The sequence below is a fragment of the Pelobates fuscus genome, chromosome 11 (genome assembly GCF_036172605.1).
Source record: "Pelobates fuscus isolate aPelFus1 chromosome 11, aPelFus1.pri, whole genome shotgun sequence".
NCBI classification, from domain to species: Eukaryota; Metazoa; Chordata; class Amphibia; order Anura; family Pelobatidae; genus Pelobates; species Pelobates fuscus.
The window spans coordinates 39,462,867-39,489,274 of NC_086327.1; the positions used below are offsets into that span (position 1 = coordinate 39,462,867).

The 26,408-nt window shown below is 38.3% G+C and overlaps 1 protein-coding gene across 3 annotated transcripts in view; it reads left to right on the forward strand.

The window, feature by feature from the left end:
* TEAD2 (TEA domain transcription factor 2) overlaps nt 1-26,408 on the forward strand; it is an 83,852-nt gene that overhangs the window by 10,475 nt on the left and 46,969 nt on the right. For all 3 annotated transcript variants that reach the window (XM_063436258.1, XM_063436260.1, XM_063436259.1), the window contains exon 3: nt 24,112-24,386. In XM_063436258.1, the coding sequence (XP_063292328.1) occupies nt 24,185-24,386 (202 nt within the window). In that variant the 5' untranslated portion in view covers nt 24,112-24,184. The remainder of the gene's footprint in view (nt 1-24,111; nt 24,387-26,408) is intronic.

The window sequence follows — 26,408 nt, forward strand, 5'->3', positions numbered from 1 at the left end:
AGCTTGTTGGCTGAGAATGATAAACTTGCTTCTGGCTTCTGCTGTTAGTAATGGAGGTGGGGAGCGGTGCCTTGCAGACCCCATTTAAGAAGTCTAGCTGTTCCAAAATGGTTAGGCAACTTACAATGGGGTGACACCAGTGCACTGCTACAGTTTTATATAGTGGTTATGGTACTTGGACTGTTCCTTTAATCTCCCATGATGCATTGTCAGCATTTCAGCTGCTTGACCGTCACTGGTCTATAGGCAACCTCGGTTGTGAATTTAATATACTAGTTAACTAACAGATACCGGTAATCTATAACTAGTAGAAACCCCCCACCCCTCCCTTGTACAGTTTTACATACATTATACATAGTTTTGAAGAGGAAATATGTTTTCTGAATTATTAATGTACAGAGAGCTATTGCTTAATCAGTGAGCTCGCAACTGAAAGATTAAAAAATTACTGTGGGAAAAGTAAAATTAGCAAAAGATTAGCAATGTGTGTGGGTGGAGGAGGCAGGAGAGTTTAAATCAGCAATCTCACCAAGATCTGCCGATAGACAGGTAGGAGAGATCACTCAAAGCCTAAGGGTGACGTTAAAAACTGGAGATACAAGTTAGAGATCAGAACAGCCTGGGGAGGAAAAAGAGAACCGTCTCTGTTAGAGAAAGGGCTAAAACAGAACCCCCAGCGCCATTGTTCATGTTGCCAACCCCCATTTTAATAAAAAAATATTAATTAAAAAAAAAAATACTTATGTATGTATGCATATGTATATTTTTCTTATTTTATTTACAAGACCCACATTAATTGTAGTTAAAAAAAAACATTACTCAGAGTATTATTTGATTTTTACTCAATGGGAATTCACTTGCATTTCCAACAGTTCACGCTGTATGGGTTTCTAGAAAGCAGGTTAAGTAAAAGTGATAGAGGGATTTGGATTCAAAGCAGGACTGTCCCTCTATAACAGACACTTGGAAGGTATGTTCAATAATATTGGAGACCGACACTTAGTCCATCCAGTATTTTTGGCTTGCTGTGTGGATTTAGATTTTCTTTTTATATTACAGTGTTATTGTCATTAGTTTAAAATTATTTATTTACTGCTTTTTCATATGTACAGAAAAAAAAGGTCTCACCATTAGATTTAATCTTCTTTTTTGCTCTGTATTTATGAAATCACAGAGCAGGTTGCACCTGAAATTCTGGTTCACTTGTTTGACTTCCTCATACAGTTGACGGTTTAAATCTAGGTAATCCTTGCAAAACCCATCTTTGCTGCTTAGTTTAGGTGTTTACACACTCTGGTGCCATTCAAGCATGATGCTAACGTTGAAAGGTGAAGCTGGTATAAGTGCCAGGACCGCCAAAATGAATGAGTAATGCTCTCATAAGAGATAGGAGTGTTTTACAAAGTTACAAACAGTGAACAAAAAGTTTTGTATTAATTAAAGGGACACTCCAAGCACCATCATAAATGCTGATCATTACAGGTTATGGGTTGCAGGTTATAGTGCAAGCAGGCTCTCTGTCCTTGTCTGCAGAGTTTTGCAAACATGTGCCGGCTCTTTCATTGCCAAATATCAGAAGATTGATCTGTACTTCTCTCCTCATCTCCCAAGTTTTTGTACAATATGTGCCTTTCAAGTCACTTGTACCTTGCAATGATCCATGAAATAAATAGCCCATTCTACAGATGGCGCATACTGTATATGTGGAGCAGTCAGTAAGCTGAGAGCAGCCACTGCCGGCACTGGCCCCGCACCCTTGGTGACATAATCAGAATTGCCGATTTTTAGCCAATCCCATGCTTTCCCACAAGGAAAGCATGGGTTGGCTAATATCAGCAAGGGGGCAGGGCCAAACGCTGTTTTGGCCAAATAGCGCCTCCTCATAGAGATGCATCGAATCAGTGCATCTCTAAGAGGAAAATTCAGCGTTTCCGTGCAGAGCATGGGGACGCTCAACGGCAGAGCTGCCTACTGTGCAGCACTGAGCCAGGAAGCACCTCCAGTGGCCATCTGAGGAGTGGCCTCTTGGAGGTGATTATACTCACCAGAACAACTCACCAGGTGATTATACTCACCAGAACAACTACATTAAGCTGTAGTTCTGGTGACTATAGTGTCCTTTTAACTATACTTTCAGTTTGGTGAATCTGGCCTTAAGCTTTGAATTCATACTTTAGTTTCTTACTTTAGTTTCTTGCTGTAGATGGCTATTTCAGCGTACATTTTGTTATACTGATTTACTGCTCTATAATTCTAGTTTAGTGAATAACACTGGTGGATAATAAAACCAAAAGGTAATGCTTATTCAAGAAAGTGTGACTTGCAGGAAATACATTTATGTGTTTCTAGTTGCTAAAATCAGGTATAACAAAGGAGTTGTGAGAATGTGACCCAGCTGAAAGACAATGGATATAGTTGTCATATGTTGATGGACTACAAATCCCATAAGGCCCTGGGTGCATGGACCCTGTATTCATTAAATGGGACTATTGGATAAAAACATACCGTGGGAACATATAAGAACATATAAGAACAGTAGAAGTCTGATCCTTTTTTTTTTTGTCCGTTTCAATATGTAAAATCCTTTCTGCAGAATTTTATTTCTCTGCCTTTTGAAACTGAGCCAAGTTTGCCTCCAATATATAGATTCTGTTGACAGCTATTTGGATCCCTATAGAATAGTTTGCCACTAGTTAGGTTCTGAAATATCTTCAACAAGAACTTGAAATTTAACAGGGATAGGATAAAAGATCTCTTGGATTATTTTTTTGGCAGAAGGTTCCCTTTTTACAGCAACCGTTCATTTATACATGGTCTCGGAAACCATTAGAGATTCATTTCAGTGAAATGAAATATGTGGCTTGGCTAGTCTCATCTGAATAAAGTTTTCACAGTTTGAATAAAGTGTAGCTGAACGTATAATTTGTGAATGGAACACTGGATGTTTAAAGTGGAATCTGGTCTGCTTTTGTTGTTTTTTCAACTGGTGATAAGTGTTAGAATATTTCAAGTACCATAACCACTACAGAACACAATATCATTATGACATTGCAGTTCTTTTTAATATGGTTACCTTTACATTATTACTATAAGAAGAGTGATATTTCTGAGTCAAAATTTTAAAGTAAATTCCTATTTGCTTTGACGGTATGATTTTTATATACATAACAACAAACTATTGATTTTGGGCAGGCTACAAAATTCTACTACGTCGTACATTGTACAGTTATTTCCACCCTTGAGTGATGTCGGAAGAGGAATTATGACCTCTATGTCAAGGCAAAGATCAGAACGATTTAATACTGTAGTTCATGGGTGCCCAAAAGTTAGATCCCCGGATGTTTTAAAACTACAGCTTCCATGATGCATTGTCATTCTAAAGGCATGCAAAGCATCATGGGGGTTGTAGTTCTACAACATCTGGGGATCTACCTTTCGGGCACCACTGCTGTAATTTTTTTGTAAGTTGGAGATTGCTTGATATTGTTTTGTCCTTTTGCTCTCCCAAGGGGATGTGTACCCTTTGGCTAGATAGGCTATTCTCTCCCCATCCCCCCTTTCCTTCACCCCTAGGGGGGTCGGTAAGGCAGGGCAAGTCCAGATGTGCTGTATGGCCACTCCTAGAAAGTAGAGGATGTTTAGACTTCTGTCATTCTAAGAGATAACAATCTCATTGAGCCCTGGGTCTAGGTTGGGTGGGGTCTGGCTTAATTAGTCTGGAGACGTATTTTAAGATCTTTTTTTTTTTCACTTTACATAATGTAAGGGTTGAGAACATTTACTCTACAATGTAAATTAACGATTTACTATTTTAACAATTTACTCGGGGCAGGGCGTAGAATGATTACCTTTTCTTCCTTATTGTATATAATGTTTATCGTGAGCTTAACTCCCTTTAGTTACTGTTGTTTAGTGATGAGATCTTTAATAGCTAGCCATATTGACTAGCAGTACCCCAGCTACAAAAAACATTTAGAACTGAAGGCCCTTTCACCAAGTAGGTGGAAGAGGAGAAATGTATAAACCCTTCACTCATTCCAGCAGATGTAAACTGTGGCTCTCATCATGCTTCGGGAGCCCATATCTGTGCACACTCTCTACAATACATCAATATTAACACCAAAATGATACTACAAAAATATATGGCACTACAGCTACTATGTGTCCAGCAGTTTATGAGCATGACACGAGATGTTGCCAGCGGTTGCTAAAAGCTTGCCTACTATAAGAGAAGGTCACAGCATATTGTATATTAAAGGTTTCCTGAAGCTGGTGGTGCATGATGGGGGTTTTAGTCTAAATTAAATGAAAGTATAAAAAGTCTGGTACTAAAATGATATGTTCGGAATGAAAGATGCCTGCAGTGCATTGCACCAGGAGTCTAGGACTTGGATGCAATGCTCTGCAGGCAGCTCTGGCTGTGAAATACAATTGCTGTCCCAGTTTTCATTGGTAAAGCAATAAAGCTTGCATTAACAGGATTTGCTGCTGGAAATACAGCCAGGATCACAGCCAGCAACTCCTGACTCCCAAGTCATGTGCACTTAAAACTCCACCTCATATCCTTGCATTGTTCTTCCAAACATGAATGAATCACGCAGGAAGTGACACACAATCCATTGCTTAGCAACACTGTCCTCCTTGTGAGTTCAGTGTGTTTTCAGCCTGGCCAGGTAGTTCCTGCACAGTCTACGTCATTTATAATCTCTGTATTCCCAACACACAGGGCCTAGATTTCCATCGCAATCTGAAATTTAAAAGCAGTGTGTGGGGGAGGGGTGACTTTGATAGCTCTATAATCTCTGCAAGGAGTCATAGTCCTAAAATTTAAGAAGAGCAGGATTTCTTGTACTGTAAACAGATCACCTCTATCAACAGAAAGTTATCAAATTTATTTATGTTGTACTGATAACTCCCCTCTTCACTTTGGATAATTTAAAGGGACACTCTCCGGCACCAAAACAACTTCAACCAAACGAAGTTGTTATAGTGCCAGGTGGACCCTGGAGCTCCAGCGTTGATGGGCCGCCGGGCAGGGGCACTGCTGATTGGCTGAGAGCAGTCAGTTGACGATCCCAGAAAAATCAATGACTCCCAATTCACAAAACTGGCTTAAGAAAGGTACGTTTCTTTCCAAGCCAGTTTATTAAATGGGGAGTCACTGATTTGCTGAGAGGGTCTTAGAAGATCTAACCTTTACAGTTCATTTTAAGGCAGGGGGGAGACGGGGGGACGGACGGTTTTAAATCACTGAAAGTGTTATGGCTAATCATGAATTCATATTCATGTATGTTTTTACTGATTTTTGCTTTCAATAATCCACTGTGACTAATGAAAAAGAAAAAAAAGAAAATTAAGTTTGTTTTTGATCATGTCTCCTTCTAAAAATCACCAATGAACTGTAAGGTTTTTGGAAGCAGTTGAAGTGATTTAAAAAAAAACAAAAAAAACAGCATCCCAAAGAAAACTGTGCCTTCGATACAAACAATCTGTTTGAAAAGTGAAGCTCTTCCAATGAAGAGCCTATATACAAGTGGCCAAAACACCCTAAAAGTGAATTTTAACAATTGGCAACTTTTCATATTCTTTAACCCCTTAAGGACACAACTTCTGGAATAAAAAGGAATCATGTGTCCTTAAGGGAAGCGGGGACAACTATGCCACCTCAATCAGCTCTGACCTAAGATCCCTGGGGGGCTTTAGCAGAGATCCGAAATTGAGTCCGTGTGAGCTGGCGGTTCCCCTGTTCCATGGCACTGTGTACTGTGCTGTTGTTGTGCAGTGTGAATTGTTAAATGTCAGATTTACAATTTAACCAGATATATATAACCCAGCACTTCAGACTACTAGTGTTATTAGCAAAGACCTAATGACCTTTCATAAATAACGAAACAAAAAGAAATACTGCTCCCATTCTGCCTCTGATCCTATAGGATTTCGTAATAGACTGCGAGACACGTTGCTTTGTAAAACCTAGTTGTATTCAGAAAGAAGCGCACTCATGCACTTATCCTCTTCAGCTATACTTTGAAAGACACAGAGATTCCAATCAGTAACCACTTCCTGGCTCTCCAAAGCCTCCTGTAAGATAGCCTGTACAAACACAGCAGTGATTTAGGTTTTTGTTTTTTTTCTCTTGGCTCATAGACTTTACTCCTTTTCTTACTGAATCTGCTCTCTCTGTGTACAAGTCAATATGTGCTACCTGACTCACTTATCTCCTCTAATTAAAGGAAGAGTCTAATCCAGAATGGATTTATCTTAAGGAAGTAATTTTGGGGGGTAGATACTGCCCCTGGAGTCTTGCAGGTGAAATCAGTGCTTTCCTGATAAACAGTACTATTTTTGCAGTTTGCACACCTCTAGTGGCTATCAGACAGACATCCATTAGGGGCTTCTGGTTAAAATAGGTTTAATTTCTGAATCTATTTTATGTCCTGCGTCAGCATGTAAAGTATGAGAAGCATTGGATTGGAAGATCGTGGCGATTGCCTTGCTCGCGCAGCTTGCCTCCTATACTTCTTTATGTAAAGCATTCTAATGTTTTAATATATTGAGGAATACACATAATAAATAATAATAATAAAAAATATATATGTTGGAGTGTTTGTTTAAGCAATGCAGTTTACACCTTTATATTGTCATCAGCCACCGAGGAACAATCTACACATGACCTACTTTTATAAACATGTTTTCTCCTTCAGTTCTAGAAGGAGAACAGATATGGCTCTGAAGGATAACAGAATAAAAAAAAGGGGAAACGTACAAAGAAAGGCAAAAAGAAAAAAGTTAATATAATAATGAAAGGGAGTGAAACCTGATTCTGCTTGATTAAAAGGGGTTTAATGTTCCCACTGCAGAGTAGAAATCGTAGGGTATGTTTAAAGGGACTCTCCAGTGCCAGGAAAACATATTCGTTTTCCTGTGCAACTCTCCCTCCCACCCCCATCCCATGTTGCCGAAGGGTTAAAACCCCTTCAGTGACTTACCTGAATCCAGCACCGATGTCCCTCGGCGCTGGGTCAGGCTCTGTCCTTTTCTATCCCTCTGTCCCTCTTTTATAGAAGCTACATATTGTTTCCGTGTCTGAGTGTGTAACAGGGGTCCACAGCGATAATACTACAGTAAGGGGTCTTTAAACTACAATAGCTGTGTTTAGAAATCAGTCTGTGTAAATAAGATACATTGTTCCTGTTTTAAATTACATTTTAATTGCATAAATCTTTTTAGTAAGTCTGCCTCTGGCCACACCCCCACTCGCAACCCTAAAATGAAACTGTCCCTCTTTTTGTTTATCTAAAATGTTGGGTGTTATGCCCTCGCCCCTCCTTTCATTTGCCTTTCACTTCCCTTCAAAATGATGGTGGGCCCTGTATGTGTTATGTCAAGCTACTGTGTATGCCATATTGTTTTTTTGTTTTGTTTTTTACCATGTCTTTTATTGGTTAACATATGCTTCTTGTATGTAGTTATATTTCTAAAGTTTAAGTAATTGTTAACAGACTGAGGTATCATCTTTACCTGCTGCCCTATAGGCTGGTATAGTGTCAGATAAAGTCTTGTTCCTCTGATCTTTATTGTACAAAAATTGCAACTTCGCGTTGTGATTGACTATTGTATAATGTTCATTTGTTACTTTTTCCCTCAGTAAAAATATATTATTATTATTATTATTATAAAAAAAAAAGAAAAAGAAACTGCAACCAGTTTTTATCAAATCTGCATGCCATCAGGAAAACTTAGGGGTTAAACAATTTGAAAACGGTTTAATCCTATAAGCAGAGGTGGCACTCAGATCCTCAAGACACCATAACAACTTCATTGAGATAAAGTTTTTATGCATCCTGGAGTGGTTCTTTAATTCTTTGGCCCATAAAATTTTCCAATGCCTACCTTCCTAATAATGGTTTCGTCACCCCCAGCAAATAATACCACATGTTCGTTCACATAGGTCTAAGTTCATAAAGTATTACTTTGCTAAATCTGTGTCGGTTTACTGAATAATCTTTTGACAGAAGTTATAAAAACAAAAATAGTAGTAGATAAAAGGCTGTAGTTCGTCAAAATGATATATTATTTGTATAACATATTTTCACTTAACAAACATTTAGTTTTTTCTTAACCGACTTGAAATCTTTATTGTTTAATGTGTGAAAAATCACTATTCTGCCTATTGTAAGATAGGAAAAACTACATAATTTGTTTGGCAGGTATGACAGGGTGCAATGTAAAAGCTGAACTTGAGGGACACAAGTCCTTTTCAGCCTATATAACTATGTTAATTCAGTACAGAAAGTGCCTGATTCAGGGCAGAGCTCTGAGTAAATTAATAACTTTTTTAACTCATGCAAGTGAACATTTTTTTTTTTACCTTCAAAGTAGAACTCTCCCAGTTGGGTACAATCAATTCATGTCACGTGATAATTATTATCTATGCACTTATAGATAAAAAGCTGGCAGGAGAATAGGGCCAGTTGTTCTTTGACACAATCAGTGTTACCTTCTGAGCTACCCCTGTGCTGATTAGCAAATCTTATAAACATTATTACCTGGCTCAGCCAATGTTATTACAGCCAGCACATGCTTAACCCCTTCAGGACCAGGGTTACACAAATTCCTTGCTATTTGCAATATTCTTCACATGTCACTGGCTCTGCAGTGGTTAATTAAAATAACTTTATTGGGGGCGGGGCCTGGCAGCAAACATGGCCGGTCGCACGCCTTAGGAGCTCCAGCCAAGTCCGGCACAAGAAAGCCACGATCGGGCGACCCACAAGCACCAACGGCAAACGGTGACCAAAAACGAGCACAGCACGACGAGAGCAACTGAACGATACCGGCCCGGCACCGGTGCGTCACAGATAAAGCCGATCCAGCCATGCGGCCTACACCTAAGCGGAGTCTGGGGCCCGGGGGAGATGGCCGACCTCCCGGCTCTGAACGAGCACCCAAGCGTAGACACACTGCAGCCCTGCTACCCCCCCCTCTGGACCGGCGGGGGATATCCCGGTCCTCGCAGGGGTCGACTAGCCCCATGAAGCAAACTACCCGAGCGGCACAAGCCCTGCCCGCAAGGGACCACCAGGTCCAAGCTAAAATGGCGGCGCAGAAGCAACGCAGAACAAGGTGCAAGATGCACAAACCTCCCAAACACACTATAGTGTTTTTTGAACAGCTCTGCAAGTACCTTTGGGCGAGGTGTAAAGCCAAGAGTCAGCCCTTCCGACAAGCGGTGAAAGTGGCGGCGAAGTGGATCCGCCCGGCGGTTCGGCGCTGCCTGGGGGGATATCCCACACGTGACCCCAATACAGCATCCCGACAGCTACGAAGACTGCAAACGGCAACACAGGGAGCAGACGGCAACACAGGTGCCCGCTGGCGACCACACACGAGAGAGTCCTCCACGAAAGCGGCACCTAATAAGGCTTCATCCAGCCTCCCTCCCAGCACCCAGCACAGCAAGACCCAGCTCCCAGCCGACACAGCCACAAAGCAAGGACCGGAGCGGCAGCAGACACTTCGGACTGGACATGGAGCTGGCCCCTATTGCAGAGAGACCATGCCCAGGGGATCTGATGAGGGCCATCACGCCAGCAATGCCCTCCACGCTTCAGGCGTTGGATGAACATTCAGGACTTACCCGCAGTAACCGTGAGTTCCATGCTGCGCAGTGGATGGAACCACGAGATGCTATGCCTCACACATATCATAGCAGTTAAACCCCTACTGTTTGAATGTTCCCACTGGCTCACTTTTAATTTAGCCTTAATTTTTAATTTTTAATTTGGCCTCTACGTTACCCTGCTATAAATGCTGTTGTAATGACAGAAGGTGATCAGGGGCATCCACATCGTGTCCTCTAACGAGGTCTTATCACATAGGCAACCAACCCTATGAAAGTCACGCTTTTTCAGTTTTACGGCATGGCCATCTTGGGATGTGGCACGACACAAGCACGCTCGCATTACAGCCAGCCTTATCTACCAACAGATAGCTTGCAACCATCTTGACCTGACCAGCATGCATACATTCATTTTGTTATATTTAATCTCTATTCCCCACCAGTTACTTAGCCTGACTAAATCGTATATAATGTTGTAATAAGCTCACCTACTTACTAGTTTCTGACCTACTTAGGCACAATTGTATAAGCAGATAATGAGTTAACACTTCAGAGCCATCTTGCCTATTTACTTCACAATGCAAACAGGAAAATGTGCAAGTAGTCTAACATGTTATATCCAACGATAAACATGTGCGAATTGCCTAGCATATCACATTCTACTTTTAAAAGGTACAAATTATCTAACTTGTTACATCCTATATTTCTATATTGTATTCTTTTTAATGACAAAGAAAAGTTGTCTAGCATGATATAATTTACCATAAAAAGGGGCACGTTGCCCAGCACGTTTTCCTCTACTTTAAAATGAGTAGGGCGTCTAGCAAAGTATCACCTACCTTTAACTACCTAAACTGTCTCTAAATATAAAAATTGTGCTTGATTTTGCATGTACCTGTATGTTTCAAATGTCTTTTATGCGTTGGAGGAATGCCTTTGGGGTACCTCGCAACAACCTGTTACCAGCTTATGCACTACAAAAATAAAGAATTTAAAAAAAAAAAAAAAAAAAAAAAAAATAACTTTATTTATTGCTTGCAAATAATATATATACAGCAGAATTATTGGAAAAAAATATATAAGGCAAATTTAAAATGTGTCTGTGTCTAGTTTTGTTTGTTTTTAGATATGTATTGTTTGTATTGAAGGAACACTATAGTCATCTAAACAACTTTAGCTTAATGGAGCAGTTTTAGTGTAGATCGTGCCTCTCAGGTTTTACTGCTCAATTCACTGCCATTTAGGAGTTAAATCACTTTGTTTCTGTTTATGCAGCCCTTGCCACACCTCCCCTGGCTATGATTGGCACAGCCTGCATGAAAAAAAAATGGTTTCACTTTCAATCAGATGTAATTTATCTTAAACAGTTTTATCTCTTGCTCTGTAAATTGAACTTTAATCACATACAAGAGGCTCTTGCAGGGTCTAGCAAGGTATTAACATAACAGGGGATAAGAAAATCTAAATTAAACAGAACTTGCAATAAAGAAAGGATAAACTTTAGATGACTCTTTACAGGAAGTGTGTAGGAAGGCTGTGCAAGTCACATGCAGGGAGGTGTGCCTAGGGTTCATAAACAAAGCGATTTAACTCCTAAATGACAGATAATTGAGCAGTGAGGCGGCAGGGGCATGTTCTATACACCAACACTGCTTCATTAAATTAAAGTTGTTTTGGTGACTATATTGTCCCTTTAATGTGTATAATAAACGATGATATATGTACACTGTATCTGAATAATGCACAGTGTGCATAAAATATTAGATCCTGGTTTGCTGATTATAGCTTCATTCGAATTTGAGCTTCCGAATGTGTCCTTTAGTAAATAATCATTCTAGTTTCTTATCTGCAAGTCTGAGAGGGTCAGATAAACCTCGGAGATACCACATGCCCAGAAGAGGAACTGTACATTATTGAGTTATAATATAGAAAAGGACAATATCATTTAATCTCTAAAATTTATTGCTAGTAAGATTGTAACAAGATTATTTCACGTGCCTTGGAAATAGACATTTTTTCACTAGTAATGTATATTTTAGTTCTTATTGTAAATTAACATTGCATATTATTTTATTTTTAAATGGCAATTGAAACGCTCAGCATATCGGTGCATTCCAAATATGATGAAATTGATGATGCTAATATGCAAGTTGCAACTGTCAAATTATCAATAGGTGAGGATTAGGGCTATATTTTGACATTTCATTTTCTTTTTACACTTTACAAATACATATTTGTTACATTTAGGGATAAGTAAACATAGTATTAAAAATACTAGAAATGAAAAATCCAAGCAAAAATGGCTGAGGTGGGAAAAGTTATGTTTCTAATTCATATTTTATCTAAAATTGAATAATAAAATAATAGTCTGGTTAATTCCCAACAATTTAAGCATTTACTCAAAGCACCATGACCACTTCAGTGATATGAGTCATTATGTGGAGCAATTCAGTAAGGAACACAGCTCATATGTAGATTAACCCCTCTGCTCTTTGGTAGCATCATGGGGAGCCATTAGCCAGCCTGGAACAAAGGTTTTGGCCAGGCTAGCATCAATTCTGTGGAAAGATGGCATTTGGTGGTGGCATGGCCCCACACCTGGGGTGCCCCTGTTCTCCCCTCAGTCTGCCCTCCTTGACCTCCTTAACTATCTGGCAAGGGTGAGTGACATCAGCCAAGGAAGATATGATTGGGTTCAGGGGAGAACATACGTGTAAAAGAGGGCGTTTTAGATTTTTTTCTTAACTTTTTTATGCATGTGGGGAAGGATCACTGCAAAAAAAGGTTACTCTAACCAAAACCAGTGTTTTATGAAAAAACAAGTTTTTTGGTTGGAAAAACACGTTTAAAGAATGTTATATCTGTAATTGATTACATTGAAGTTACTTTAAAATATTTATCAAGTCTACGTGATGTTTTGATATGTATTCAAAAGTGAAAGTGCCACATTTAAGTTATTTTAAGTAATTATGGCAGTTCTTGTTGACATTGGCAGTAAACCGTCCTTGTCTATACACTGCCTTGCTATACTGCTACAAGATTCTGCTACACATTCTTCGAGAAAACTGTTTAGATAGGTTCCCTTTAGGAAGGAAGGCCTTGAAAACTTAATTGGAACGTTTGTTCCTGAAATTGTCCGTCACCCAAGAATCTTAGTGTTTTCAACATTTATCAAATCCTAAACACTACTGAACTACTCAACATAGTGACATTGCCAAGTGAAATATTTAACGTGTGACTTCACTTACCTAGACTGTTTGCTCAGCGTTTAGTGTATAATTTATTCTCTTATTGCCGACCATGGTATTTAAATGGACAGTATCCAGCCCCCTTCCTCTTAAAATGTATCTATCTGATTTGTTTTGTTTACCTATTGCACAGCGATACAAAATGATGTGGGGTTACATAATAAAAATAACAATTTAGCCTCTCTCTGTTATAATTACCTTGAGTAAAGTAGATTTTGTTTTTAGAGTTTATGACCAGCGTGCGTGCACATGCAACGTTTTCCTTTTCTGCTCCTTCCCCTCCTTTTCAACATTCAGTTAATCCCTTATAAATTACTTTATCAAACTTTCATGTCTTTTACTGGAAACTTTCATGTCTTTTTTTTTTATCTAAATGAAGAGTGATCAGGAGTTCTGTGGAATTGTCCAGATGTGTTTATCATATTTGTAGAAGCTTTCTATTGAACTTTTACTTATTGAACTTTTAAAAGAAAACTCTGCTGTAAAGACAAAACAAGGTGGGAAACCCTTAAACAGCTGAGCGCACTGACTAATGCTTTACTGAAAGAGCATACAAATTACATTGTAAGGGCACAACTGCAAACAAATGTATAGATTTTAAACAATATATATATATATTTAAAAAAATATGTTCCCTTCCCTGCCTGTCAATCAATTCTTGCAATAACAAAAAATGCTTCTTTATCAATCAATTCTTGCGCACAGACCTCTATGCAGGTGGCCCAGGATTGAGTGACTGAGGTGAACAGGAGAACCCTTCCATAGGCAATTTCATGCTCTCTCTCACAGATATTCTTCCAGCAAACATGGCCGATCTCACTCTATCTATACTGATGTTGATGACCAGAATTGGTCTTGTTAGCTCTCAGCGTTGCACAGCGCAGAGAATAGGAAATGCAATGTCAACTTTTTTAGAAATATTTAAGTTCTATTTAAGAGTAATTTAAAAAAAAATCAAAACAAGGTTCAAAGCATTTTTAAAGTGTTTTATGGAAGAGCAAAAAACCCTTCCGATTAATGGCCTGTTAATGGCACCCAGACCACTTAATTTCAGTTAAGTGGTCAGGGTGCAGTGGCCTTTTATTTTCAAACCTGCAGTGTAAAGTAGTTATGGTAATGCTTACATTGTAGGGTTATATATACCTCTAGTGGCTGTCTACCTGACAGCCACTAGAGGCGCTTCTGATGTGAGAAACAATTCAACCTCGTCCTCTGTGAGGAGCATTTGATTGGACTGCTAGACGCCTTGGTGTGACTTCGCAGGAGGCAGGACGAGCGGCTGCAAGAACTGGATCTCGGCCCTGGAAAAAAATATTGTTTCTTTATTCTCCTCAATTTTTTTTTAGATATAGGTGGGGCACTGAATCTAAATAAAGGGGATAACAGTATAGCACTAGGAATGCAAGCTTGTATTCCTAACTTTAATTGGTTCCTTTAAAAAATTTCATTTGTTGCAACTACAATCTATTCATTAGTACAGCAGTCCACAATCCTTACAGAGAAACTAAAAACAATGCCTACTCAGTATTGCAGTCTGACGGCTGGATGTGTAGTATGGTTTTATAGGATCAGAAATGTTACCAAGGAGATACGGTAATGTTAGCAGTTTCATAATACATATAACCAGTCCAAGTGAACAGAGCAAAAAAAAAAAAAAATGCCATAGACAGTCTAAACCTTGAATATATTTGGCATGGAAACTTTATTGTTTATAATGTTTGACAGCTCGGTGCACAGAGGAAAGAGAAGCCCTGAAAGTTAAAATGAGAGAAAAATAAAGCAAAGATTTGGCAGGAAAGAGCGGCCTGGGACCAAAGAAGCAGAAATATGAGACAATCAGACAGTTTGCTGCTTACTTGTTCTTCTTCCACACAAGAAGTAGCTAACTTGTAAGTGTCTGATGAAAAATACTTTGTTGGGAAATTCCTGAAAAACATTGTTTATACTCAGACTCTTCTCACTCCCTACTTTTTAAACGGACTCTGCTTCCTGAATAATAGTTGTAGTTTATTTGGTCACATCACCATTCTGGTGTATTTTTTAAGAATCTAGTTTTGTGCGTAAAAGGAAACATTGCGAGTTTATTAAAGGGATAATCAAAGAAAGATGTGGCCCCATTCTTTTTTTCTAAAGTAGTAGAAAGATATTGCAGTAAAACGGTAAAATAAATACAATTAAAGTCAAAATAATAATTCTTCTATGAGTATCTAAAGTAATTGACACCCTGCTCACATGGTGTGCTTGTACCATACAAGTATATGTATGGGCTGAGGAACAAGCATATTTTCCTCCTCTGATATCTCAGACAGGTACAGGGGACCTTCTTGCACCATAACCTGTGTAATAAGCATAAGTTGCTCTCCTGCTCAGAGTGTTCCTTTTAACTTTTTGAGTTTTTCTGGGATTTTAGATGCCATCAGACGAAATATTTACACTTTTAGACTTCGCAGTAACCTGGAAACAGGAGATATTTAGAAAAACCAAAACATGTCAAAACAACTTTCACACGCATATTATGTTGCCCTTCTCCAAAACTGTTTCTGTAAAATGATTTGAAACGTTTGTGAAACTACTCCTGTTTTTTTAACTTGTAGGATTCTATCACATTTTCCACAGAGTTCAGCCCAATGCGGACTCCCTTTTTAAATTTATGAGGCTAATTCTGCTGTGTTCGGTCAACTGCCAAACTATTCTGTGAATACAACTTTTATATATTGTTCTGACCCAAGATTGAGGTGGCTCAAATTCTATTGAGTTTTAGTTACTGGACTTATTACTTCGTCAACTGGTTTACAGACCACTTGTCATAGTGACATTATTGTTTTAGCTAAGTAGTATCAACCTAATTTGTATATAGGTAAGTATTTATTAATTATGTAGGGTTTACATAGCAACTACTGTGCTAAAAATTACTTTGATTTTATAAAGTCAAACAACTTTGCCATTTACTTGTCCATTAATGTAGTTATTCGGGTGTATTAGGTGCATCTGTTTCACACACAGGGTTAATGTAGAATATACGTTTAAGACTTATACAGAAAATAAGTATTTGCCTTGAAATGAACTCTCTGCTCAATGTAGCCAAGAATGAGAGTCATATCCGTAAAAGGAAAACTATACAAATTGCACTCTATACAGTATCTGTTTCTATAAATAAAAATTATAAAAAAAAAAAAAAAAAGAATTATAGAAACACTATGTCTCATGAATTGGCATGAAAGATAAACATGGCTTTAAGGGAGACTTCTCATAAAAACCTCTCTTCTCAACAAACTTTTAGAAGTTGGAAAAAAAAGTGTATAGATCATGTCTGCCCCTGTAGTCTCTCTGCTTAATTCACTGCCATTTAGGAGTTAAATCACTTTGTACATGCAGCTCTAGGCACACCTTCCTGCATGCAACTTACACAGCCTTCCTAAACACTTCCTGTAAAGAGACATCTAATGTTTACACTTCCTTTATTGCAAATTCTGTTTAGTTTAGAATTTCTTATCTCGTGCACAGTTAATAGCTTGCTAGACCCTGCAGGAGCCTCCTGTTTGTCATTAAAGTTCAATTTACAGAGCAGGTCATAAAAACTATTAAAGTAAATTACATCTGATTAAAAATTAAAACCATTTTTGTCATGCAGGCTGGGTCATTTACAGCCTGGGGAGGTGTGGCTAGGGCTGCATAAACATAAATAAAAGTGATTTAACTCCTAAATGGCAGTGCATTGAGTAGTGAGACTTCAGATGCATGATCTATACACCAAAACTGCTTAATTAAGCTAAAGTTTGTGTCCAGTTTCACTATGTTGGCCTTAAATTTGCAATTCGCTTTGAATTCCTGATAATTCTCATTTTAGTAAATAATCCTGAAGACGTGCTGCAGCAACTTCTTTTTATGGTTTTAGCACCTGAGGTCATGTCATATATGAGTAAAGGGACCAACCCGATCCCTTAATTTTAACTCGCTTATAATTAGGCTTTCATTACTTGTGAGCTATAATATGTAGCCACCCACTCTTTCTTCATCCTTCGCCATTCCTATTTCTACCCACGCCAGTTTCCACTGCCTCTGCTGCTCTACACCTTGCATCTTCACTAATCTCCCCATCCATCTCCAGACCCCTCTGCTCCTCACTAAAAGCAGCTGCCTCAGAAAAAGCAAGTCCACCTGTTCTGAAGCTAAGATTGGATAACAGGAGGCCTGGCGTATCAGAACTGCTTGACAGGCTGATGGCGTGGGGGATGGAGGAGGACAAACAAGAGGACAAGGAGAGGATACAAAGAAAGGAGACTTTTTAAGGGTGCTGATATCTTGCAATAGATCACTAAATGCTTTCTTATGTAAGGACAGTAATAGTTCCAAAACAACTTTTTTATATTTTAACTTTTTTTTTGTAGTTGCTGTAAGTTTATTACAGATTAATCCTTCCTCCCCAACGCACTTACCCCCTCCTCCCTGTCTTCCACCATGCTGAGAACAGACTGTGTCCAGCTGTCGACTGAAAATGGAAAGTAGTTTAGAAAAACTACTGGAAACAAGAGTTTAGAAAATCTCTAAAGCCATTCCAAAACTGTGGATTATTCATTAAAACCGGGAATTATGGAGAATGAACTAGAGATATGCAAATTCTAGACCAAAATAGCAGAATTAGCAAATATGGTTAAATTCCACTATTTACCTGCTCAGCTGTCTAAGCCTAAAAATTTCAATTCCTGGTTGAAGAACTAAAGAATTTCAATAATTAGATGTAACATCTAGTGTGAAAGGGTCATTTGTACATAAATATAAATTGATATTTGTATGAAAAAGTATGCAGAGATATAATCACAAACGTGTAAAAAATTTACGAGATGTCTGTTACTCGAGTGAGAAGAAGTGACGCTTTTGATATTCTCACCCAATCAGAATGCACCAGAAAAGTTACATCATGGTCAGTGTCTAAAAAATTGTAGATCCTCCACATCTGCTAAAGCGATCTTTTAAATAAAACCAACTCTTGTTTATTTCTTACTGACCTTGCAAAACGCCCTGTGTCCACAAATCAAGTGGAACCGTTCTATAACAGTATATTGGTAGCAAACTAAGACGTTTTTCAATTTCTGGACCATAATGACATAATCGCATGATCAACGATTGTTGATTATTGTTCTTATTTATTTATTTATTTATTATTGCCATTTATATAGCGCCAACAGATTCCGTAGCGCTTTACAATATTATGAGAGGGGGATTTAACTATAAATAGGACAGTTACAAATAAACTTACAGGAACAATAGGTTGAAGAGGACCCTGCTCAAACGAGCTTACATTCTATAGGTTGTGTTTAGTTGTGTTTATTATACTACTTTCCTTGATTGCCATAAAGGGCTCCAATACATAGAATTTTTTATACTCTACATAAAAAACTATTTATGCCATATTTATCTTTTGTCAGAGTTAACCGTAACTACATACACTTTAGAATGGGGTGTAGCTACCTAGTTGCTGTAGAACTGGCAGAGCATCATGGAAGTTGCACCTACTACAGCTGTTTTGTGTTTGTGTGTCAAAACAAACTGAAGGTAGAAGTGTCGAGAAATTCAAAGTGAATTTAAAGTGACTGATATTTAAGGCCAAAGTAGCTGAACGTGAAGCATAGCTGATTTGGAGAATGTTTGGAGTTCTGCTATTTTGGCCTTAAATTTGATTATTACCTTAGTGAATAATATTGATAATTTTCCCTTGCTCAGTGTCTCCAACGTTACAAAATTTGATGACAATATATAAATTAAAAGGTCACTCCAAGCACCATAACCACTGCAGCTGATTGTACGGCTTTTCTTTCTATTAGTCTCTGGATGAATCTCTGAATGTCGAACTTCAATTGAGCAGTTTTAGTTTGATTTCTGCTTGAATTTACCTTTAATAAAAATAATGGTGATGATTTTCAGAGTCTCAAATCATTTTGCTAAATCAAAAACACGCCGTAATAAAAGCCAATTGTTCTCTTGTGGCAGTGAAGTTAATATTCCAATTTAACTTTTTCTATGTCACTGTCCAGGATGTGACTGCTGTAATTTCTTTATAACCAGCAAAGCAATCAGTCACTAAGAATTTGGCAAGCTGTGACAGCGTTTGTTACCAATTGTGGAATGTGCTGTAGAACTATTCAGTGATACAGTGCTTACAGATTTTCTCAATGGGATTTATACCAGCCCAAGAATGCTGTCTAACTCCTTAACACATTGAAGTCACAACTCTGCCAAATAACCTTTAGGGGATTCTAATATTTGGAAATGTAAGTTATAAAAACACAGTGCATACCTCCCAATAGCCCTGGATCTGGCTAGACAGTCCTATTATAGGATTCCTATCATGTCACCTTAGCTTTTGTTCTCTTGTGTTCTTTTTCTGAAAAACGCCAGAGAATGTTCCAAAGAGTGCAAATTGAGGGATTCATCAAATATTAAACTATACATTTATTCACTGATCAGTGACTTGTGCTGATTGCTGAATCGAAAGAAAAATTGCAACTAGCAGAACTGGATTGAGCCCTCTACTTTGTTTTGATTTTACATTTTACTGCTAAAATTGATTTCATTAATGAACTTGCATGTCTGATTAAGGCTTATTCAGTAATTATATTGTCCACTTTTAATGATTGTCTGTTAACTAAAACTAACTTACTATATTTATAACAAAGGTAAATAGTAAAGGCGAGAATAAACCTAAATGATTAGGGGTTGAAAAACAATTTGTAATCAAAAGAAGGGCATTATCGGGTGGGGGGCAGAGGATGTTTGCCCTACGCCCGTGGGTAAAAGTAAACTTGTTCTAATAGTTTTGTTAATAGTTTCAAGCATATCTGAGTAGGCCTTCTTCAAGTTTTTATTTCTGTTTAACTTAACTTGTTTGTCAGATTTTTTGTTTGTATACCTGTTGTTCAGCGCCATGGAATATGTTGGAACTTTGTAAATCCCAATATTAATTAAAGAAAGAAAAAAAGACTCTCCACAATAGGTCACATATGGTTGCGGTCCTCACGGGGTTAAGAAGAGAGTAATCTACAAGGAATGTTTTCCTGGATAACTTGGCTTTTGTGCAGACTCTTGTTTTGGAGAACACAGATTTATAGGTGAAACGCTCCGCAGATAGGGAACCTAGAAGGCGTCTGAAACTCACCTGACCCATGCAGGATTGTTTTGTGTGTCCCACATGCTCTGTGCTGTGTTTTGTAAACCATGATTTTGGTTGTTTTGGCATGCAGCAAGGGAATGTGTTTGATATATTTAAATAACATTAGAATACATTATTTTGTATTGCTATTACTGCCGCTATATGCAAGGTGATTGCATTGTTATACCAAGTACTGTAAGTTATTGTAATCAAATAAAAACACAGTAGGCAACTGTCTGGCTGGGGTGGGATTCTTGATTTCCCTGCAGGAAAAGGGAGATGAGTTTGACTCTGGATGACCTGTATAAAGCAGGAACCAGAAGAACAATCGTCCTTCGAAGTCTTTGTATGAGTGTTTGTAAGCAGCAGAACGTGTTTTGCAATTACACTGCAAACTTACACGCTCCACTCTAAAATTGGGATTATAAATCCTTAAATTGTACATCTTAGCCAAAATAGACAGAATTTTTCCTAATTTCATGTTTAAAATGTATAATTCCGTCAAATGTCAGTTTAGCAAATAACTCTGCCGGAGTGATTGACCCATACACGCTTTTGTTTAGGTTAAAAAAAAAAGAAAATACAAAATATTGCAAAGTTCACCAAGGTCAACACATCCAGCTTGCATTGATATCTTGGGGTTTCAGCTGTTTGTTTTCAACAACATTTCTTCTAAGTATACTAAGGTCACTTTCCTTCCCGGTTTATTTTCTTCTGTGTCCTGTGATATGCGATGCAGGTTTTTACAGCCCCTAGACTCAGTGCTCTATTGAAAGGGATGTTACGGCCTACGCGTGCCAACGTCTCAAATGACAAGAGCTCATGTCACACCTGCTGCAGTCTGGCACGGCGAGAGTTCTGCTCTGTAGGAGAGGTCGACCTGTCCTTGTATCCAAAGACTGCCCACCAACAATGTAGGGACAACTGGCCGGCGGCATTGTGAGGGAGGGACACTGAAAAATTACTGTCATTGTTTTTTTGTAATTTTGTTTCACTTTGGGTTTGTTGCTGTTGGCAGAACGTGTGTGGATATTAGCAAGAAACGTGATTCTGAATTTAAAAAAGAGGGACATTAGGATAGAAAAGAGGAATAGATGTATTTGGGACAAAATAGGGACTATCTCTCCTAAACAGAGACACTTGGGAGGTATGGTTTAGTGAATAAATATACAAGCTACTCTCTTTAACTTGAAATTCCTTCTTTCTTCAATATTTTTGTAAAGAATATGTTTGTTTTAGAAACATCTCTATTTTAAATAGGCAATTATTTTGTGTGATATGTTTTAACGTTTTTATGTTGTGGCAATCACACGTTCTCCCCTGTTCCCATCAGGTAGATAATGATGCCAGTCCTACTCCCTCACCCCTGGTTAACACATTAGGTGTACCAGATACAATTATTTTAGATAATCATGATGTCTGATGTTTTAAATTATGTCTTTTTGGTGGATGTGAAGGGACTTTGTGTTCCTTGGAAGGGTCCTCGAGGCAATGCTTATGGGCTCACCATTGGATTAGGGTGCAACTACTTAATCCTTTAATTCTGTTTGGTTATTACAGTCTCTGGGGATTTTTTTTTACTCATTTTAACATAGCTCTAGGTCAGGGTTAGTAACTGCAGCTCGCTGGGTGTTGGTTCTATTTCGTTTTCCCCACAATCCATAGCCTCTCATCTTGATAATGGGAGCTATAGCTCATCAAGTACTGGCAGAAAATGCTATATATCATTAAATGATGCTTCTTAACACATTTTAAAAATCATGTATTATCACAATGAATTTGCTTCTAGCTCAGAGTGAGCGCCCATGAAACAATGAGTAAGCCAGAGCGGTTAATTCACTACACAGTAAATTGTGGTCTGTCACCATTGGAACTACAAAATTTATATTAAATTTACCAAACTGGAAACGGGCTGAATTTTCTAACTCTAAAGCTACATTGCCCTATATTTCACAATTTAAATTTTCTAGAACATAACAATTTGTAAGTATAGCACAGAGCAGTTCTACCGCACTCATCTGCCGGGGCCTGTTTAGTGTAAAACGTCAGTTTGTGATGGTTTTTGGGGGGAAGGGGATATGCATTTATCAGTAGCAGTAAGAGTTAGTATACTGTGCGAGGGCTGGGCGTACAGGCCAAGCAAGTATCTCAGAGAGCGGCATATTTTCATGAACATTCAGAATGTCTCACCTGGGTGCTTTGTGAATTTTCACTCCCTATATGTGCAAATATATATTCTGTCTTCTGCAAATGCCAACCTGTATAAGCTCTTCTGCCGCTTCCTGCCCTATAACTCACATAATGCTTTGTCAGCCATGGTATTTTAGTTCGCTAACCAAAAGAGTGGTACAGACTGGCATAGAACACCACTTTCCCCCCTCCTTTATCTTTTATTTATATTAGCGCCCCTGCTTTGTTATAAACCCTTTTTGTGCCAAAGGTATGCTCGACACAACACAAGGGATAACCGGTCTGATTTCTGCTGTTGGCGGTCGTACCGTGGATTAGCTCGTGGCATTAGTGGCGATCATTTAGTTGCGATTGTCACAACACACAGAGCAGTGTGAAACGTCAGCAGAATAGGCTATTTGCTATAAACTCTGGAGGATTAACGATTTTTATTTTTATACCAAAACAGTTAAGATTAAACGCATAAAGCACTTAACCAAAGTTGTAAAACAGCCCTGGCTGTCATTTACTAAAGGTTAAAAGTTAACATGTGTAGCTGGATTAGTCTTCTGTAAGTGAACTTGCAGACAACGTACAGACTGTTTTGCAACTCCTAACTTGGTAAATACTCTCATCATAAACTGATGGGTTTGGCATCACAGAATGAGACATATGCCAACATTTGTTTCACAAAACCGAGATGACATCAAAAAGGCGTAGCAAGTAAAAGCAAACCATATAACTGATGTTTATTTTTATTATACATACATTTTTTTTAAGCATGGCAGCCAGTACAATAATAAATAAAATCTGGTGTAATCTCTTGATAACTTTTTAATGATAGCATATTTTTATATTCATACACATGCAGACAGCAAGGAAAAGAAATGCATGCGCATTGGTGTGCAAAAATATATGCATATATTTATCCTAGCATATTATTTATTAATTCTTGTGATTTATGCAAAGGACGCACATGTTTATGATTTTTGGTATAGAGCAAAACGAAGAAAGGGCAAAACTAAAAATATAGGTAAATGAAAAAAAAAATCTGTAATGAAATACGAATGTAATAATTATACATACAAGAGAAAAACCCACAAATATGAGTTGCAAGGATTTTTGTGTGTGTGTGTGTATATTCATCTGTCGATCTGTAGCACAAACACAGATCACTGAAAACAACAGACATTAGAATCACGCAAGGTAGATAGACCTACGATCATGAAATTATCCAAACAATTAGCATAGATAGACAGATGGATGCGAAATACGGTAATAAAAGTAAACCCTTATCAGAGGCCAACTACATGATTCAGAGAAGATGTGGTAATAGCAATATAATTTAAGCAATGATTGTATAAGCGCTAACATACAGGCAGGAAAGATTTCTGAAGGGTTTACTTATTTCTAGCCGTCTGTCAAAAGAGATGTCACATGACTTGATTATCATCGGGCCATTTGTTGTGCAAATGTTTTTCCTGCTGCCCATTTGGCACCGCTGGTCACACTTCAACATCTCAAGTGTCACCTGGTCTGTGTATTATCTCCACAAAAGAGGGCCTTAGGTGGACTTCTGGAGAAGAACTTCACTGAACTAGTTAATGTGCCTTGACCACCCAAGATGACAAATTAGCCACAAAACAAAGCTTGTAATTCAGGTTTTTTTTTATTAGTATTATTTTTTTTTTTATAAAAGTATTTACATCATTAAAGGTTAGAAACAAAATCATTGTTTTTGTTAGGTAGACAAGATGGCCACTCACTGCTACTTTGGTTTGCTAAAATAAATCAGCAATACACGTTAAAACAAGTAAATATTACATTTCTATGGTTGGGCTAGTATCTCCCTTCCATCATTTTTACTTACTTTTCCACATCAATAGTTTTAATTTAGATTTCTTTCTTTCTTTTTTTCTTTCTAGTGTTTTCTGAGTCAGCCGCCACAGGTTGAGGCTTGGAGGAGCCTCTCCTTTCCCTCCTACGCACAAAGAAAAAATGGACCCCAATGGATGGAGCGAGGCTGGCAGTCCAGCAGAAAGCACAGGTGATCTTGGTGATTCCATGGAAAAGAGTTTGGACAATGATGCAGAAGGTGTATGGAGCCCAGATATCGAGCAAAGCTTTCAGGAAGCACTGGCCATTTACCCACCATGCGGAAGACGCAAAATTATCTTATCAGATGAAGGCAAGATGTATGGTAAGCAATCCGTTTTTTCTTCTTGTTTGTTAAAATGTTTACATTGTGTGTGTATATATATATATAAAGTTCCAATTGCTTTCACTCCAGGATAGGGAGTTAGAGCCCGGTGCTTAACAGCCAAATAATAGAAATGTAGTAATGATAGCACTCCAAGGACTTCAAAGAAATATATTGTGAAAAAACTTAGCTTTTATTCAGGCATCTGCCAGTAGTAGATCAACGTTTCAGTTCTCTATTGGAACTTTCACTAGAGAGTTCACTAGGAGCGCCGACCCAGAGCCGAGTGAGATCAGCGCTGAATTCGGGTGAGTAGAGAAAGGGTGTATTAACCCTTTCTGAGCACCGGGGGATGGGTGGGGGTTTGCGGCTTGAGGGAACTATAGTGTAATTAATACAGCTTTGTATTTCTTACACTAAAGTATCCCTTTAAGTTGTTTTGGTACCTGGAGTGTCCCTTTAATTAATGTTAACCATGGAAGAGGAATCTCTGACCTTGAATGTAAAGCCCTGAAGTTCTTGGTAAACTTCTCAAGAGTTCTGAGATATGTGTATGTGTCAACTCTAGTAATATTCTATCTACACCTTCTGCAGGAAGAAGCGGAGCCCTGAGGGCTTCTGGGACCTGAGGTTTTGCACCTGTTGCATTAATAATAGATACACCCCCTGGGCAAGTTCACCTGTACTTTCCTACCCAGTAGGGAATGCAGTCTTTAAGTCTGAAAGTTGTATGAGAATTACAGCTACTTGATTGTTTTGTTTACCTGGTTTCATTTTTTTGCGTGGGACCGCAATCTGTTTCACAAAGTGACTTGTTCTGCAGAATTTGTCCGGTTCAGAGGGGCGGGAGGCAGTTTACAATTACTTGTTAAGTGCTGAGTCTCACACATACCTTTTAGTGCATAATCACTCGCTATAGGATTTTTTATATTTTTGTGCTGGTTTATATGTGACATGTATATGTATGTAGAAAATGTTATATATATATATATATATATATTTGATTTTAGGTATAAAATTTGAATTCTAGTGAAAGTTCAAGGTACATTTTTAACCACACTATATTTATTTAAATTAAGATTACATTTGCAGAGGATGTCCATGAAGAATGTATAGCTATTCTATCAAGCTTGTGTGAATAATGTTCTTAAAGGCTCAGTTTTAAATTCTTATCTCTACATCCTTTCTGCTCTTGTAACTAAAACAATCTTGCTCGGATTGTGAATGCCTTACCGCCAGATCTAGGTTACATAAATGGACTATCTGATCAAAATTTATCTTTTTGTTAAATACAGTGTGGTTTGACACTCAGCGTGACATTTCCCTGGAATGGGATGTAGGAATAATTTTGGATACTTCACGTGTTTGCTTCTACCAATAAGAGGCAAGGGAGATTATTGATAGGGGAGTCTAGAGAATGATTTTGCCATCACCCAGACATATTACAAGCTGTCTCATTGACCGCAAGGTTACATGTAGACAAAACAAAAATAGTGAGATGCCAAAAGAGGATCTTTTTATATAGTGGACACATGTCAGAGTCATTTATTTTTTGCTTTCCTCTTATACAGTTAAAAACTGTAAAATAAGTATGCTGTATGTTTGTTTTTTTGTACATTGAGGGGGCACTATAGTCACCAGAACCATTATAGCTTAATGTAGTGGTTGTGGTGTCTATAGCCTGCCCCTTCAGCCTGAGCAGTGTAAATGCTGCCTTTTCAGAGAAAAGGTAGTGTTTACATTGCTGCCTTGGAACACCTGTTGCCGCAGTCACTCAGGTGGCCACTTGAGGTACTTCCTAGTCTGTGCTGCACAGTGTGCAGCACTGGCATTCAGATGCTGAACGTTACCCATAGATATGCATTGGTTCATGCATCACTATGAGGAGATGCTGATTGGCCAGCGGGGTGTTTTGCCACAAATGCCTCCCAATGCTGTACTGTGACTTTGATGATCTCAACAATGGAGGCAGGGTCAGCAGCGGTGAGATTTGGTTCTCACCGCTAACCTACTGTTGGAGCA